The 12,991-nt window shown below is 42.5% G+C and overlaps 1 protein-coding gene across 4 annotated transcripts in view; it reads left to right on the forward strand.

The window, feature by feature from the left end:
• Positions 1–12,991, forward strand: part of TMEM232 (transmembrane protein 232) — a 160,222-nt gene that overhangs the window by 51,507 nt on the left and 95,724 nt on the right. For all 4 annotated transcript variants that reach the window (XM_081213688.1, XM_081213691.1, XM_081213690.1 and 1 more), the window contains 2 exons: positions 2,116–2,239; positions 2,731–2,950. In XM_081213688.1, coding sequence (XP_081069814.1) covers positions 2,116–2,239; positions 2,731–2,950 — 344 coding nt within the window. The remainder of the gene's footprint in view (positions 1–2,115; positions 2,240–2,730; positions 2,951–12,991) is intronic.

A 12,991-nucleotide genomic window follows, 5' to 3' on the forward strand; every position in this document is an offset into this window, starting at 1 on the left:
GTCTGATTGTGGGTGAATTACTTTTTACCAGTGCTCAAACTGATAACTCGAGTAGCTGATAAATATCACTTCTTGCCCCCAACAAGCACCAACAACTCCAAATGCCAGATTTCATAACCTTTGGTGTGCCTAAGTTTCACCAGCGGAGATATAGGAGCAAGGGTTATCCATACACCATTTTGAATTACTTGTCCCAGTCCCACTTTTTTCCTTTTTGGAGGCTATGAACTCACTTACTCCATTATTCAGGCATCCACCTCCTACAGCTGCACTGGCTCCCGGTGGAGTACAGGGTCAGATTTAAGGTGCTGCTTTTGAGCTTTAAAGCCCTTCACGGCCTAGGACCCTCGTACCTACGGGACCGCCTCGCCTGGTATGCCCCATGGAGAGCCTCAAGGTCCATAAATAACAACACCCTAGTGGTCCCAGGCCCTAAGGAAGTTAGATTGGCTTCAACCAGAGCCAGGGCCTTTTCAGCACTGGCCCCAACTTGGTGGAACGCTCTGTCTCATGAGACCAGGGCCCTGCAGGATCTGATCTCTTTCCGCAGGGCCTGTAAGACAGAGTTGTTCCGCCTGGCCTTTGGATTGGAGCCAATTTGATTCCCTCCGCCCCCCTTTTTCTTTTTTCTTTTCCTTCTCCTGCAATGAGGCTCCATTTTAATATTTTAATGTTCCATTATTTTAATGTATTTTATTTTTGTTTTTAAGTTGTAATCACTCATCTTGTTTTTATTATTGCTTGTAAGCCGCTCTGAGCCCGGCCTTGGCTGGGGAGGGCGGGGTATAAATAAAAAATTATTATTATTATTACAGTTTTTTAAAAAATGTTTTGCCCTACTCTTCCTAATAAGTTTTGTAATATTGCTCTTCATTCATTCATTCATTCATTCATTCATATTCCACCTGTTATCCAAGGAGCTGAAGGTGACATACTTGTTTCCCCATGTAAGGTAGTATAGGCTGGAGCTGGGGCAGAGCAATGGGAGCTCACTGTGTTGCGGGGAACCGCTGACCTTCTGATCGGCTAGCTCAAGAGGCTCAGTGGTTTAGACCACAGCGCGACCCATGTCCTGCCAACCTAGTAGTTCGAAAGCACACCAGTATAAGTATAAGGGGTGATATGATAGCCATGTTCAAATATATAAAAGGATGTCACATAGAGGAGGGAGAAAGGTTGTTTTCTGCTGCTCCAGAGAAGCGGACACGGAGCAATGGATCCAAACTACAAGAAAGAAGATTCCACCTAAACATTAGGAAGAACTTCCTGACAGTAAGAGCTGTTCGACAGTGGAATTTGCTGCCAAGGAGTGTGGTGGAGTCTCCTACTTTGGAGGTCTTTAAGCAGAGGCTTGACAACCATATGTCAGGAGTGCTCTGATGGTGTTTCCTGCTTGGCAGGGGGTTGGACTCGATGGCCCTTGTGGTCTCTTCCAACTCTATGATTCTATGATTCTATGATTCTATGATTCTAAGTAGATAAATAGGTACTACTGCGGTGGGAAAGTAAACGGTGTTTCTGTGCTCTCTGGCTTCCGTCACGGTGTCCCGTTGCACCAAAAATCGTTAAGTCATGCTGGCCACATGACCTGGAAAGCTGTCTGTGGACAAACACTGGCTCCCTCGGCCTGAAAGCGAGATGAGTGCTGCAACCCCATAGTTGCCTTTGACTGGACTTAACCATCCAGGGGTCCTTTACATTTAACCTAGGCTAAGAGATAGTGACTGGCCCAAGTTTTCCCAGTGAGCTTCATAGCTGAGTGGTCCTAGTCCAACACTCAAAGCATTATACCACACTGGCTCTTGCAAGCTCTGATGTAGTGGAGTGGCCTCTATGGAAAAGAACCCTTGGTCTGGCAGTCTAAGTCTTTACATTTATGTAGGTATCCGAGACCCGATTTAGCAGAAGCTATGCCACATGAAAACATACTCTCTATATGTTCATGTTACTGGTACCTCTCCGAAAGAAGTTAGCATTTATGAATAAAAAGTAGTTGGGAGTAAACACTGAAAACACTTGATCCTAATGCCAATATAGTTTTCCCGTTGGGGAAAAATATCAATTTATTCTTCTAATTTGGACCAATGTTTTTCTTTCCAATCCCGAAACATCTAGGTTGGAATCAGTGTTGGGCCTGATGGTCCTTGGAGAGACTGCCAAATTAAACATGTCCTGCCTGAGAGTTTTAATGGACTTAGTGAGAGATTTTATTTCAAGCTCTCTGCCTCTTCAGAAGCAGGTAACACCCAAGCTAATTTAGATGCAGGGAGGGAATGTGTTGAAAACCCTAAATGGAATAGAAGCAAAGCATTTATTTTCTTTACTGTTTGTCTGTGAAGTTTATGTTGGCGCCAGTATTCCCGGTTGGGCAACTGACTAAGCAACCAGCTGTTCTAGTCGAATAAACCTGAAATCTGTAGCCCCAAACACCAGCAATGTCTGATATGTTCAACAGAGGAAGCCACTTGTAATACTTACTTGGGAATAAGCCCCATTGAACACGATAGGGTTATCTGAGTAAGCATGTATAGAACTCAGCTGAGAGGTGCACTGTAAAAAGTGCAGTGCATTTATCTGCCTGATGCATAAAATGTATTTGGTTGTTTAAATGTCTATCTACCACTGTTCAGCCATGTTCCTGGACATATGTAGTTCCTTTCTTCCTTTAGAAATGTAATCTTGGTGTCACTGAGTTGGTACATGATAGAAATTTCACATTTCCTTCTACAGAAAAAGATCTACAAGGGAAACTTCTCATGCTGGCTTTGGCCTGTGGGATACATATATACCAATCTACTCAAAGAAGTCTGTTTACATGGCACTAGTGCAGATTTGCAAAAAACGGCTTTTCTTGGATTCTGTGATTGCGTCAAGGAACATAAAGGTGACAAAAGATTAAGAGGGGCAGGTTTACTAGATCTCTTGAGCTACCGCTCTTCACCTGATGACCGTAAGTACCAAAGATTCAAATTTCCTCCTTCATGTTGAGTGGAGCTGTATCCTTAAAACATCATGTTTCAGTTGATCTCATATAAATGAGCACAGTTACTGCATTTGCACTGAAACATCTAATTGTCACCTATGCATTTTATGAATGATAGTTCCTCCTCCAGAAAGTTCCAGATCAATGTTTTATTATAAGAAAGGTTGACTATAGAACTTCTAAACCAGGAACAGCTGAGACATTTCCTGATGTTTCACACCATATGAATTATGAACAATGGCTATTATTTTTCGTCTGTTAAATGTAAATACTGTGTTGTATATATACCTTTGGCCTACATGTTACTTGTAATTATAATGATAAAAATACATTTTAAAAAAAGGGCTCCAGATTTCAGGATTATAGTAAAAAGGTATTGGTCTTGTTGGAAATTAATATTACAATATTGAACACACTTACTAGGGATTTAATGGGGCTTGTTTCTAAATAAATATACTTATGATCAAAGGAATATTCAAATTACAGCCCATGCTACTTCCAGTATGAACATAATAACTTCTAATTAACCACTTTAAAATGTGCCCTTAAGTAACATGAAAAGTTGGTGTGTCATATCTTCTGGAACAACAGAAAATCCTCTCCATGCTTTTACATACTTAACAAATCTCAAGCACACATTAATTGAACAGGAAATTTACAATGTTTACTAGTGCTACTAGACAGAAAGAAAAGTCCAAGCATTTTAATGCACAGCTGACAAGACAGCTGATGCTACAATTTATTTTAGAGGATAAAGTTAAAGCATTTGTTAGATGATCAGCTGGGATCAGTATGTTTGGAAAATGATATGATTTGTCTGTAGTCAACTTTAGCTGTGGAACTGGTCTGGCTGTCAACTTGCAGTCCTCCCTTGGGTGCCATCTGACTAAGCAAAGTGAGTTACTGCAGGGGTGTTGGCACTGTGAAAAAATATTCAGCTACATATCTTAAGTTACTGGGATGCGGTGGGTGGATAGGGGAAGGAGCAGCTTCTCAAATATCCTATGAGATTTGTACAAGATCACAGGCAACAATCCAATCTTGAAGTAGAGTTTACTACTTGGGGGGGAAATTGGTTTAAGCCATAAGAAAGTTTATTTTAAACTAGATGAGCACTGGCACAGAGTCATCTAGGATCACAATCAATCTATTTTTTTGTAATATCCATGGCACATTATTGATAAAGAAGATGTGATATTCGGAAAGTCATTTTAGCCTATGGAAGGCTTAAAAATAGGGACTTCAACACTTCAACACCTGTGATTTCAAGACAAAGGCTCGCTTTTGATACTACTTGTCTCTATTTTTATTTTTAGGATTGCAGTAACAGGGACATCTGGACTGAAGTTGAAGTTCAGATTCACAATTATGTTATCAGCAACTTCTATATAGTGTGAAAATGTGCATGTGTTAAAGTCAGTAATACTAGATGTGGAATGACAAAATTCAATTCATTCGATAACCTGGCAGGAAAGAGCCATTCATTACCGAAGCACTAAGCCAAGTTTGGCAATTTACTTTGTTCACATATGTTAAGTGATATGATGGCACTTGAAAGCATAATGAGCAATGGAAATGGAAGGAATACATGCTTGAAACCTGTTGAGTGAGGGGAAGTGGTATAGTGGCCATGTCAAGTGGTGCTGTTTGTTTCATTAAGGGTTCTTGCAATTTGACTATGGTAAGAAGGAAATGTGAGATTACTCATAGACTGTTTAACAACAAGCTAACTATGTAGGATTATGCTGGGCTTCAGCAGTCACAGCTTGAGGTCTTCCATGGAAGCCCATTTCTTGGATAACTCTGTAATGTTATATTTCATTTGGCTATTCAAAGCCTTTTGGTATCTTGAAGTGGAGGCCAATAACATCTACTTGTGAAAATACTTTAGGGAAGTTTCTCCACCCCTCCTTTTATGGATAATTTATTTATTTATTTAGCACCTGCAGTAAACATGCAAGAGTACAACATGGCATAGCAGCTCCCCAAAGCCAGTATTACAAGGAAACTACAATTTAAATTTTGTCTGTTCAGGGAGATAATAGAGGAACAAGAATGGAAGGGATAGATTAGGGTAGCAGAGCAACCAGGATAGAGGAGGAATGGGAAAAGTCAGGCAAACAAGGAAGGAATAAACACAAGTGAATGCAGTTCTATTTTAGACTACTTTTAGTTGTTGGTGTGGGTTGTTGAGTTACATGGAAGAGGTAGCTGGGGAACAGGGAGGGAGAGAGAGGTGGCACCACGCAGATGAGAAGGACTTTCTGGGTTATGAAGCAGAAAGGGCAATGGGCAGAGTAAATTAAAGGAGGAGAACCCCAGAACTCATCTACCATTTCCTGTCCAACACAGTCATTCTAATAGCTGATCAACTGACAAAAACTGGTTTTAAGTAGCATGTGTAGAAACTGAGTCCATCATATCTAAATGAACTCTATAATGTGTGATTTGACATAGTAATAATAGTAATTTATTATTTATACCCCACCCATCTGGCCGGGTTTCCCCAGCCACTCTGGAATGCTCCCAACATAATTGATGATGATGATGATGATAATAATAATAATAATAATAATAATAATACGTTAAAACGATAAAACATCAGACATTAAAAACTTCCGTAAACAGGGCTGCCTTCAGATGTCTTCTAAAAGTCAGATAGTTGTTTATTTCCTTGACATCTGATGGGAGGGTGCTCCACGGGGCGGGAGCCACTACTGGGAAGGCCTTCTACCTGGTTCCCTGTAACCTCACTTCTCGCAGGGAGGGAACTGCCAGAAGGCCCTCGGAGCTGGACCTCAGTGTACCTAAGCACCTTTTCTCCAAAGTGCACATTGCCTGATACCTTCCCAGGCATTCTCCCTTTAATCAGAAAATACTCGTTTGCACAGGTAAATGCTACAATATCTGTGTGCCGTGAACATGAAAAGTGCACTAATCGTACTAGAAATGTGGCACCTCTGTGGTAAGGTATAGACATTTTCTGTGACCTGGATAGAATTGCAACAAGAACTTGGAAGCCAAGCTGACCTGAGAAAACCAGTCTAGGATAAATTATCAGCTCCTTGTTACCTACACTGTAGTCAATAAGAGTGCAGTGACTACCTCAGAAACCTGATTAAGGTACATTCAGACTGCCATAGCACTAAATATTTCCCAACTCTGCTCTGTGAACACCCACTCTGCTGTAGCCATGGCAAACACTGGGATTCATTTAGCAAAGTTATTCTTGCTGGTATGTGCAATTTAGTTATTTGCAAGTCAGGGTAAAAACCCTGTTCGCTAGACCTTTGGCTTGGGAATAACCTACCTGTTGTGCAGGAAAATCATGTTGGTCAACCCTTTCCTTTGGAGGTAAATATCAACTTTGGGGGAAAGGAATGATTTTGCTGGTGTAGGGTTAAAGAGTTGAATACCTCCTTCCCTTTTGTGTGTCACCACCTTCCTGGCAAAAATCAGTCCAGAAGTAAATGAAAGCTCTGAGGAAAAAGAGCTGTTGCTAGCCCAAGTACTTATGGGGTTCGAGAGGAGTTCACAGAGGTTACAAGCACACATATGCCACATCAGCTAGGAAGAGGCTGATCTCAAGGATACCATCAATTCAATGGAACCTATTTACTCATGGCTACAGGCATGCCAAGTGTCACGGTTTGGTTTATGGGTGATCGAAGTCCCGGTTGAGGACGTCAGGACCAGGGGCAAGATGGTGGGGTGGGAGAAGGAACAAGAGTCCAGAAACCAGGAGTCAGGAAGCCAGGAGTCCGAGGGTCAAAGAGCCGGGAGTCAAGAAGCTAAGGGTCCGAGGGTCAGGAAGCAAAGAGTCACAAAATCAAGGGTCTGAGGATCAGGAAGCAAGGAATCAAGAAGCCAAGGTCCGAGGATCAGGAAGCAAGAAGCCAAACACAGCAAGGCAGGAAGCGTGTTGCTGTGGCAAAGAGCTGAAGATAAATGCTGACCTTATATCCCTTCCCAGCTCTTGCCACCAGCTGCTGTGAGTTACCAATTGGCCTCACCTGTGCGGCTGTGCCTTGCCTCTTCAGAACAAACTTAGGAAGGCCCCAGTCCTGCAAAGCCCTACTGGTCACAGGGCCTGGCTCCTGCACGCACTCCTGACACCAAGATGCTCAGGAACAGAGGCAGTATCATTCCTATCTGGCAGCTCTCATTCATAAGTCTTAATCCAGAGGATGGCAGTTTCCTCGTGCTCCGATGACATTCCAGGAATGGTATGGATAGCAGAACCAGTTATAAATCTCAGTTGATGCCAAGCAAGCCAGTTCTAAAACAACATCTCGTGTTATGCTGCTTGCAACTCTTTGCCGGACAGTTCCCCTGCTATCCAGGACCTTTTGATCTCTGAATCTTGGACAGCTCCTTTTGCCTTTCTGGTTAGGCAGAATTTTGGACCAAACATTAGGGTTGAGAATCAGTGCTCTCATCTAATTTGGGTTCCCTTATAGCTGCATTTTATTTAGTCTTGTTTGACCCTTAGATCAGGCTTCGCTGCAGTAATCAGGATATATATCCAGGTCAGTAGAAAACATTATATCTCATTTTTGTCCTAAATAGATTTGGGGTCAGTTTTTGTTTGGGATAGTTCAAATGAAGTCTACAAAGAGACAATTAATCTTGTTAATTCTTCCCAAATGTAGTCCAGAGCACACATTTATTTTTATGTGTTGAGCTTGATTTTGTGCATAATACAGGAATACAGTCATTGCAAGTGAAAGGTCATGATTGTTTTTTCTAGTCCATCTTAATATTTTGCTTGTGTATATATAGTCCATGAATAAGTGGGTCAAAATGCCCTTTAAATGCTCTTTGTCTTTCATTTTTGGTAAGGTAACAGGCCCCTTGCTCTCCTTGTCAATGCTGAGATGAACTTTTCATCATTTTTTTCTGCATCTTAACAAGATACATACTGCACGAAAAGCCTATTATTAACCTTCTTTTCCCCTCTAATAGTTGTGTGCATCTTAAATGATCTTCCCACATAGCAATGTCGATGACATCTGTCATAAAAGCTGAGACAAATATATGTATGCTTGATTTTAAAGGCTGCTTCTAAAAAGCATTGCCGCCACCACTGTCAAACTTCAGAAATGTTATGAAAAAAATCAATGTCTTTGCAGTGCATCTGACCTCGATACATACAATTTTCATGTTTATCTTTTTGAGGCAGCCAGGAAACTTAAGTCTCAGCAGAGTTGAAGGGGAGCAGGGGTTTGGGAGCTTATCCAAACAATCCTACTAAACACGTCCCATCTGCATTTCCCTTGAATTGAATGATCCTGCCAAATCTTTTGGCAGTGACAGCTGTGATGTTCCCCCTCCTTAGTCGACACAGACGAAGATATGCCTGTATAGAAGGCAGCCCAGCTTTTGGAGGGAGGATAGGGCTGTGTTGTGTGTGCTCCTGCCCGCTTTAAAAAACGGTGCCAGGTGTGTCTTTTCCTACTGCAAAGGGAGAGTACATTTTCTCATTCCCTGCTGTGCCGGAAGTACAGTGGTGCCTCGCAAGACGAAATTAATCCGTTCCGCGAGTCTCTTCGTCTAGCGGTTTTTTCGTCTTGCAAAGCAACCCTATTAGCGGCTTAGCGGATTAGCGCTATTAGCGGTTTAGCGGCTATTAAAGGCTTAGCGGCTTAGCGGCTAAAAGGCTATTAGCGGCTTAGCGGCTTAGAAAAAGGGAGAAAAAAGCGAAAAAAATCGCAAGACTTGCAAGACGTTTTCGTCTTGCGAAGCAAGCCCATAGGGAAATTCGTCTTGCGAAGCGCATCGGAAAACGGAAAACCCTTTCGTCTAGCGGGTTTTTCGTCTTGCGAGGCATTCGTCTTGCGGGGCACCACTGTAATCAGAGAGCTGGGTAAGAACTTTGTCCCTTTCACTAGCACTATCAAATGCAAGGAAGTGAAATCAACAGAACTCGCTCGGAGGGCTGCAACAGGGAACACAAAAATAATCAAGCTTACAAGTGAGGAAGAAAGACTGGAGTGGTTTAATAAAATTGTGAGGTTCTGCTGTTTCTCACTACAGTTGTCATTTGTCTGAAGACTATTAGATCAGACTCATTTGTAAGGCTATCTTAGGGTGTAGTTTAAAACAGAGCATCTTTGATTAGTGTTGGGAATGTTCTAATGTGTTATATCTGTCTTTCTAATTTAAAAGCCTTTGAGGCTGCAGCTAGAACTTCATTAAAGGGAATGGGGGGAAAGTACAAGGGAATTAAGAAACAGCTGTAGAACTATTTTTCCTTCTTCGTTAGAGATAGTTAATCAACTTGGACTAAGCCATTAAGTTATGAATTATGCACTTGAGATAAGTTGTGGGGGATGGTGAATAGGGATGGTTTTATCTTTCACTTTCTGTCAGTTTCATTTTTTTTGGTCTTTGGTTCTTCACATATCTGCATCTCATTTATTTGCATTTTTGTTTTAAATCCTCATGAAAATTTGTCAGCATTTTAGTGTGAATTTCTCCTAATAAACAGATTTTTGGATCTGATGTATGCATTTCTGCCTGCAAATCCCCCTAATTCCACACATTGTTATGTATCTTTAGGTGCCTGGCAAAAACATTCCTTTTTAATCATGCCTTTGGCTTTAAACATTCCTTTTTAATCATGCCTTTGGCTTTAAACTATCTATGGCCTTTTCACATGGGTGCAATGTTTTAATGTAATTTAAAAAACCACAGACAGAATGGTTGTTTAGAGCAGGGGTTGTCAACCTAGTCCCTACCGCCCACTAGTGGGCGTTTCAAGATTCTAGGTGGGCGGTAGGGGTTTTTACGGCACAAGCTGAATCCTCCTTCTATCCTCCCTCTATTGTGTGGGAAGGTAATCCCTCCCCTACCTGGCCTGGTCTCCTTGGCAACGCTTCCCCCAGGTGGGATTGGACAACTGACTGAGGTAGGTGGAGACCTCCAGGTATCCCACCTGAGGGAAGGCAAAGCCAAGCCTATGCTGTTGGGAGCCGCTCCAGATCTAGGGGCTGCACGCGTCCACGCAAAGGGCGCCCCCCCATTTTAAGCGGGGAGCGGTCATTACGGCACAAGCTGAATCCTCCTTCTATTGAGCATTGGTGGGTGGTAAGGAAATATTACCATCAAGAAAGATGCATTAGTGGGTGATAGGTATAAAAAGGTTGACTACCCCTGTTTTAGATCTTCCACCCACCCTTTATGCTGGCTTTAATATATGTATGTGCTTGCTTTTTGCTTAAAATACTCTAAGTCACTTTGAATCGACGTGGCACAAAAGTGACCAACAAATTTAATAAATAATGATAATAATTTATATGTGTTGCATTGAACAAATATATGCATTTCGGTGCATACTTTCTCCTAATGTGTGCATTTCGGTACACATTATTTGCATCACAAAATTTGGAGAAGCATGAGTTTTGAAGGACAGCTGGGTTTTGCATCATAAATTGTTTCAGAAAATGAGAATGATAGATTCACATTAAAATTCAAAATGAAATGAATTACTCCCCCCCCATCCCTAGTGGCAAAATGTTTGGTTAGCATCTGTCTGTGTCTCAGGATACAATGGAAGAGTGCGCCTTTGTGGGTGAAGTCAAACCATTGGAGAGTTACAGCGCCTGCTGTGACTGTAGAGATGGCTATGGATGTGTTTTGTTGCAGCTGGGGCACGTGAAGGCATCCACTTCTGCTGACGCAGGAGTACCATGGTGTTTCTTCTTCCTGTGCTCCTCACAGCGATCATTGCTCTTCTGGTCACTGCTGTGGATACATGGTCTGACTGTCTCCAGGTACTGTGGTCGTCTGCAAGGAATTCCCATATGGCAGGATTAATCTTGCCAGCCCTTAATATCACATTTGCAGGCATCTTTGTAAAGCAGAGTGGGTCTGCCAACAGGCCTGGTTGCCTGAAGCCAGCTCCCTGTAGATCCTTGGGGATCCCGTCATCTTCCATTCTGTGGACACGTCCAAGCCAGTGTAGACATCGCCGAGCCAAATAACTTTAATACAACAACCACTTTACATCTTATCTGTGCAGTGACATGCATGAAGTTCCCCAAGAGCCCTCCAATAGCGCTTATGCTTACCTTCAGTAGTGATTCATAAAGGAAAGAAACTGACTCACCAGTATGCGCTTGGCTTTACCTAAACAGATGCTGTCAAATTATTGACCACTTCTGACCTTGCTTAGCTAATTAGATCTGACAAGATCACAGCCCAGGATACTCTGTCTGTGGCTCATTGAGACATAGATCTTTTTGGGTCGTCTGTTTACCTATGGCCATGCCACAGTGGGACCGAATAAAGCTTGTCAGAATTCCCATCACTCTACAAAATGCTTGTCTTGCTCCTACTTTGAAGAGTTCAGTTTTCAAATTTTGCTAAAAATGACAGGTCTCTCTGCCATTATCACTGTCTCATCAATCACATCAACAAAAGCTGAGCTCCCATGGAGAGCTTATTAAAGTCTGGGTTTAATATAGTTCTTCTGCATTTATGTTAAAGATATTTACACATGTACACAGGCAAGTGGATGTGTATATGTATGTGTGTGTGTGGACAAGAAAAAGTGTATGCGTACATGTGTGCGTCCGTATGTGTATATATATGAAAATACGAAGGAAATCATTTGCAAAGCAGATAATAAATGTAGCTGTGCTTCCAATTTATGCTTTACCCACTGAAAGCCATTCACATAAAATGAACATATTAAACTTTAATGTAGAATGTTACACAAACGGGAGCTCCTATTGGTGTCTGGAAGGTATTATTACTATTTTATTTCATTTATGAATTGCCATGAAGCATCTCGAAGCAATTTTGCAATACACTAAAAGCCACATACAAAACAACTGCACATATAAAAACAATTTCAAATAAATTCAGATAATGACTAGAAGAAAAGATTCCGCTCGCTGAAAGAGAAAATTCTTCAACAAATGCCTAAAAGGCAATAAAGACAGTGCTTGTGATAGGTAATGGGAGAAAGTTTCAGAGGGCAGGTGCTGCCACACTAACAGCTGAGTTCTGTCATTGTCAACCTTACAGGTTGGCCTGTCCTTCAAAATGTAGTGATTGGTTAGTTGCTGGTGGCGCTGTGGGTTAAACCACAGAGCCTAGGACTTTCTGATCAGAAGGTGGGCGGTTCGAATCCCCATGACGGGGTGAGCTCCCGTTGCTCGGTCCCTGCTCCTGCCAACCTAGCAGTTCGAAAGCACGTCACAGTGCAAGTAGATAAATAGGTACCACTCCAGCGGGAAGGTAAATGGTATTTCCGTGCACTGCTCTGGTTCGCCAGAAGCGGCTTAGTCATGCTGGCCACATGACCTGGAAGCTGTACACCGGCTCCCTTGGCCAATAAAGCGAAGTGAGCACCGCAGCCCCAGAGTCGGCCACAACTGGACCTAATGGTCAGGGGTCCCTTTACCTTTAACTTTATAAGGGGTGAGAAGATCTTTTAGGTATCCTGGCTGCAAGCTTTATAAGTCTGTGTACACCACAGCCAGCACCTTGAACTCAACCCAACAGCTAATTGGCAGACTCTACCATTCTTTCAGCTGGGCGATGATCGTATTCTGTCTCGGTGAAAAATCAACTAACCACAGTTTGCACTAGCTAAAGCTTCTGGGTCACCTTCAAAGTCAGTCCCACACAGAGTGCATTGCCGTGATCCAGACTGGAGGTTACTAGCCCATGTATGAGAGTGAATAGGTTGTTCTGGTCCAGAAATGGCCACAGCTGTTTTAGCAGCCACAGCTGATAAGACACTCCTAGCCACTGAGATCACCTGGGTCTTTAGTGACAGAGATGGATCCAGGAGCACTTCCTGATGAGGACCCTGCTCCTTCTGGGAGTGTATGATCTCATAATTGCAGTTAACCAATTATCTGCACTCGGGGACCAATCACACACAGCAGCGCCATCTTGCCATGATTCAGTGTCAGCTTGTTAGCCCTCATCCAGCCCACGACCGAGTCCAGGTATCAGAGCTTGCATGGTTTCAGATGTCACAGAGGAATAGAG

The sequence above is a fragment of the Podarcis bocagei genome (assembly GCF_964188305.1).
Source record: "Podarcis bocagei genome assembly, chromosome: 11".
Taxonomy (NCBI): Eukaryota; Metazoa; Chordata; class Lepidosauria; order Squamata; family Lacertidae; genus Podarcis; species Podarcis bocagei.